Source organism: Arachis ipaensis, chromosome B2, assembly GCF_059453495.1.
Source record: "Arachis ipaensis isolate K30076 ecotype BB chromosome B2, ASM5945349v1, whole genome shotgun sequence".
Taxonomy (NCBI): domain Eukaryota; kingdom Viridiplantae; phylum Streptophyta; class Magnoliopsida; order Fabales; family Fabaceae; genus Arachis; species Arachis ipaensis.
This window is the reverse complement of record NC_142437.1, coordinates 23,210,019-23,214,795: the sequence shown is the minus strand read 5'-3', so window position 1 is coordinate 23,214,795 and position 4,777 is coordinate 23,210,019. Positions and strand designations below refer to the sequence as shown.

Sequence of the window (4,777 nt, the reverse complement as noted above, 5' to 3'; positions counted from 1 at the left end):
ATTCATGTAGTCCATGAATATCGCTGGAGCATTAGTCAGTCCGAAGGACATCACTGTGTATTCATAGTGACCATAGCGCGTCCTAAAGGCAATTTTGGGAATATCCTAATCTCAGACCCTTATCTAATGGTATCTGGATTGTAGATCAATTTTAAAGAACACACCGGCTCCCTGTAACTGGTCCATTAGGTTGTCAATCCTTAGCAACGGGTATTTATTCTTCACAATAATCTTATTTAGCTGCCGATAATCAACATATAAGCGCATACTTCCGTCTTTCTTCTTCACCAGTAACACTGGCACGCCCCACGAAGAAATACTTGGTCGGATAAAGTTCTTACCTAACAGATCTTCTAGCTGAGACTTCAGCTCAGCCATTTCTAGAGGTGACATCCTGTAAGGAACACTCGAGATTGGTCCGGCTCCAGGCACCAACTCAATAGCAAAATCAACCTCTCGGTTAGGTGGAAATTCATCAATATCGTTAGGAAACACCTCCGGAAACTCACACAACCGGGATTTGCTCCAAGCTTTGATCATCACCCGAAACACCTGTAGTCAACAACATGATACCCTGACATTCAGCCCCAGAACAATTCACCATCATAGAATTCAAGTAGTAGCTATTCGCCACAACCGGCCCTTCTGTGTCTTCTGGCATAAAACACACTGGTTTTGCAGAATAATCAAGTAGAACATGGTTCTTGGATAACCAGTCCAATCCCAAAATGAGATCAATACCAGTCATCGGCAGACAAATTAGGTTATGCACGAAGTCACGTTGTTGTATTCGAAATAGAACTTGTGGGCATCCTAACCTAGTCACCATCGCCTCATGCGTAGCATTATACACTTTTAAATCATACCCCAGAACCACTATTTTCAATCCTAACTCATCAGCCTTCTCAAATGCAATAAACGAATGTGTTGCTCCAGAATCAAATAAGGCATTCAAAATTTTACCGGCCATCTCACAGTTACCTCTAATAAGTGTCTCTGACCCCTCAGTGCCTACTGCAAAAGTAGTGTATACTCTCCCCGGCTGCTGCACTCTGCCAGTCTTATCCCTCTTCTTCTCTGGGCAGTTATTGGCTAAGTGTCTGGGCTGTCTACAGGAATAGCATACTCCAGTCCCAAACCTGCACGGAACTCCTGGATGGTACTTCCCACATCTGTGACAGCTCAAATCCTACTATGGCTGCTTCCCATGTCTTCTTCTCTGATTAGCATGGGCATTTGGCCTCCTGAAGTTGCCTTGCCCCTGATTATTCTGAGGGACAAAACCGCCACGCTTGAATTGTCTGCCCCTTGGTGCAAAATTCCTCCTTGAAGTCCTCTGGAAAGGCATTCTCATGCTTCCTTTTTCTGCTGCAGCTTTCCCCACACACTCCTCAGCCACCCTACTCTTGTTCACGAGTTCAGAGAATACTTGGATATCCATAGGTGCAACGAAACTCAGAATATCGCTCCGGAGACCTCCCTCGTACTTGATACATTTCCACTCAACAAAGTCCTCAGGAGCTCCCTGACAAATCCGTGAAAAATGACACAGTTCCTCAAATCTGCTAGTGTACTCAGTAATGGTCATCTGGCCTTGTTTCAGCTGAAGCAGTTCAAGTTCCTTAGCATTTCTGACTAAACTGGGAAAGTACTTCTTATAAAATTCTATTTGGAACAACTCCCAAGAGATTACAACCCCATCAGGCTACAGAATACGCCTCATGCCCTGCCACCAATGCTGAGCCTCCCCCTGCAGCTGATAGGTTCCAAACTCAACCCACTGTTCTTCAAGAACCTGCTGAGCCTGTAATGCTCGCTCTATGGCTTGAATCCAGTTATTCGCATCAGTAGGGTTCGAGGTTCCTCTGAAGGTCGGAGGATGAACCTTCAGGAAAGAGGAAAGCGTCATAGGACCCTCATCGCCGTTATTGTCATTATTCTCATTGTTTATTTGGTTCCCCAAAGTTTCGGCTCATCGCCGCGGCCATATTCCTTAGGGCAGCCATGAAGTCTACAGGGTTAGGATTATTCCCTGTTGCTTTCGGCATAGTATTTCCTATTCTGCCTCTACCTCGCCCGCGTCTGCATCCGCGAGTCGACATCTGGTCCCTATACACACCAAACAAGTGATATCAAGTTGATCAGTCTCAATATCGCAAGTCTAGTGCTTTAAGTCCCAAATGCATGCTCATGAATGTTTATGCCATATATATCAGTTAGATATCCTAATAGCACATAGACACATACACAAAGAATGCACAGAAGCATAGTCAGTCCGTCCTCAAGCTCTATAGGAACGAACTACTCTGATACCATAATGTAACACCCTACTACACAGAGTTTTACGCTTAAGTCGTAGAACAAAGATAGTGTGGTGTTACGGACCTCTAATCATAAAATATTTACATATAATAGTGGAAAGATATAATATACTAGGAGCCTTGAAAAACGGGTAAAACAAAATCACAAAATAAAAAGTGCAACGCTCAGGAAACAAAATTACTTGCGTGCCAAGAAACCTAAAGGTTATAGATATGAATAAGCAAAAGAGTGAATAGAGGGCCAAGAATACAGCATAATTAGCTCCTGACTCAGCCTACGAAGCCGAGGCTGACCGGAGAATATATACATACATATACAGGTATCCCAAAATACTCAAAATACAGAAATAAGACCCTAACTCTCCTTCAACCTCTATGAGGAACAAAATAATCAAGTTTCTTGGAGAGCAAGCTAAGTACATACATACATATATATACAAACTGAAAACCCAAAATAACCTAGGGACTACTCCGCTTCAGGAATCCATATGCCTTGCGAGGAGCCTCTCGATCTGCATCTGAAAACAACAATACAGTATGGGGTGAGAGCCGAAGGTTCTCAGCATGGTAAAGGTGCCACGCATATAACATATAAGGTCTTGGGAATGCCAGAGGCAATTCTAGAACTCCAACATACAGATATAAAACTTAAACTCTAAGCAGAAGCCATAAAAGGGGTAGGTGACCTAAGTATCCTAAACTTACTTACTTTAAACCTAACATTAACACCTAACCAATCCACCCTTCCTCCGCTCCTCCATCACCCATGATTCAGCACAACCAAACAATTTCACGCACAAGTAGGAAACAGGTAGTGCAAGTAGCAAATATAACAGGTAGCATGATATATATTCAGTTAGGCAATACCAGGTAATGCATAGCAGACATAACAAACAAATGCACATGATGTATGTCTGTCCTATGGCTGATGAGGCTCATCTGTTGGTTATCCAGCCAACCCGACAAATCTGAAAACCTTAGACGGTCCCTCGTCGTGCATCCCCATGAGTCTATCCATAGATTCCTCATTCATACAATCATTCATTCATATATCACTCAATGGGGGATATCCATTCCTAGGAATTTATACGTGCCCGGTCACCCTTACAACGTAGGGTCAACAGAGTATCGAGTTTCAACCTAGAACACGTGGTGGCAAGCCACACTTCTGTTACCCAGGAAAACTCGTATCTCAGATATCATTAATTCATAAGCCGTTTCACATTTATAATCATTATATAATCATTCATCTTAGCCATGGCATCATAACTTCATTTAATATCTACCTCTTTTTCTTATAACTCCTCATATTTTCCCTTTTCTTTATTCCTAAGTTACCTTATTTTTCTAGCTACAACTAGCTACTGGACTTAGTACTATACCTTATGTCTAAAAGGATAAAAATAGAGGTTTAGAAGTCAAAAATCTGGTTTAAAACACAAAAATCCAGTTTTACAAGAAGCATGGGCCACGCGTGCGCATGGGCTACGTGTACGTATAGTAGTATGAAAAGGTAGCACGCGCACGCATTCCCTTACCATGCGTACGCATAGGTGAGAACATCATGTCACGCGTACACGTGGGTCATGCGTACGCGTGGTCACGCATGTTGGCTCATCACGCGCACGCATGGGCTACTCGCGCATGCACAGTTTAAAATATCATGCCACGCGTACGCATAGGTCACGCGTTCACGTGAGCGTACGTTATTCAAAAAAAGCACAGTTCACCCAAAAAGCTGCATAACGCCCAGAAAATTGTTATATCTACATGCATAACACATAATTCACACCTAAACTTCCGACGTTCATAACTTTTACTACAAAATTTTTGTTTTTCACAAAATTTATACCATTCAAAAGCTTGCAAAACCATCTTTGAGTTGAAACAAATTCCACCTCCAATCGAAATCTAAGGCTCCAGTTATGAACCGCCAAAGTTCGGCTGAAAACCAAGTTTTTCAAAAAAAACTTCAAACCTCATTTTCTTTTCAAAATTCATTCCCACTCAATTCAACACATTCATATCCATCAATATATTTACCCTCAACAATAGCACAACAATTCTTAGCTCATTAACATCTCATTTCAATCCAACTTTACAAGTTTTAATCACAAACTAACATATTATTCTATATATACATATTGTCATCATCATGAAATTTTCCAACCATCATCACATCATTATTCATTATATCAATACCAAAAAATTCAAATAAACATCACTCAATCTCAACCATATCATTATATTGCCATGATCATAAATCCTCCATCCATCATCATTAACCAACCAACAAGCAACAAACCACAAAATTACATCATCATACATTAACAACATCATCAACTCATCATCATTAACTCCAATAAACTCATATTCATTAATTCCAACACCAACATCTACAACAAAACCAAAACCTAACCTTGTTTAAGGTGTATTAACAAAACACTAAGCCATTT

The 4,777-nt window shown here is 41.2% G+C and overlaps 1 protein-coding gene across 1 annotated transcript; it reads right to left on the bottom strand.

The window, feature by feature from the left end:
- Positions 1–505: 505 nt before the first annotated feature.
- Positions 506–970, bottom strand: LOC110269190 (uncharacterized). The gene has a single exon (XM_021116874.1). The coding sequence runs from the start codon at positions 968–970 to the stop codon at positions 506–508; it is 465 nt and encodes a 154-aa protein (XP_020972533.1).
- Positions 971–4,777: the final 3,807 nt, after the last annotated feature.

Coding starts and splice junctions, on each gene's coding strand:
- LOC110269190 (XM_021116874.1), bottom strand. CDS start 970: ATGGCCGGTAAAATTTTGAATGCCTTATTTGATTCTGGAGCAACACAT.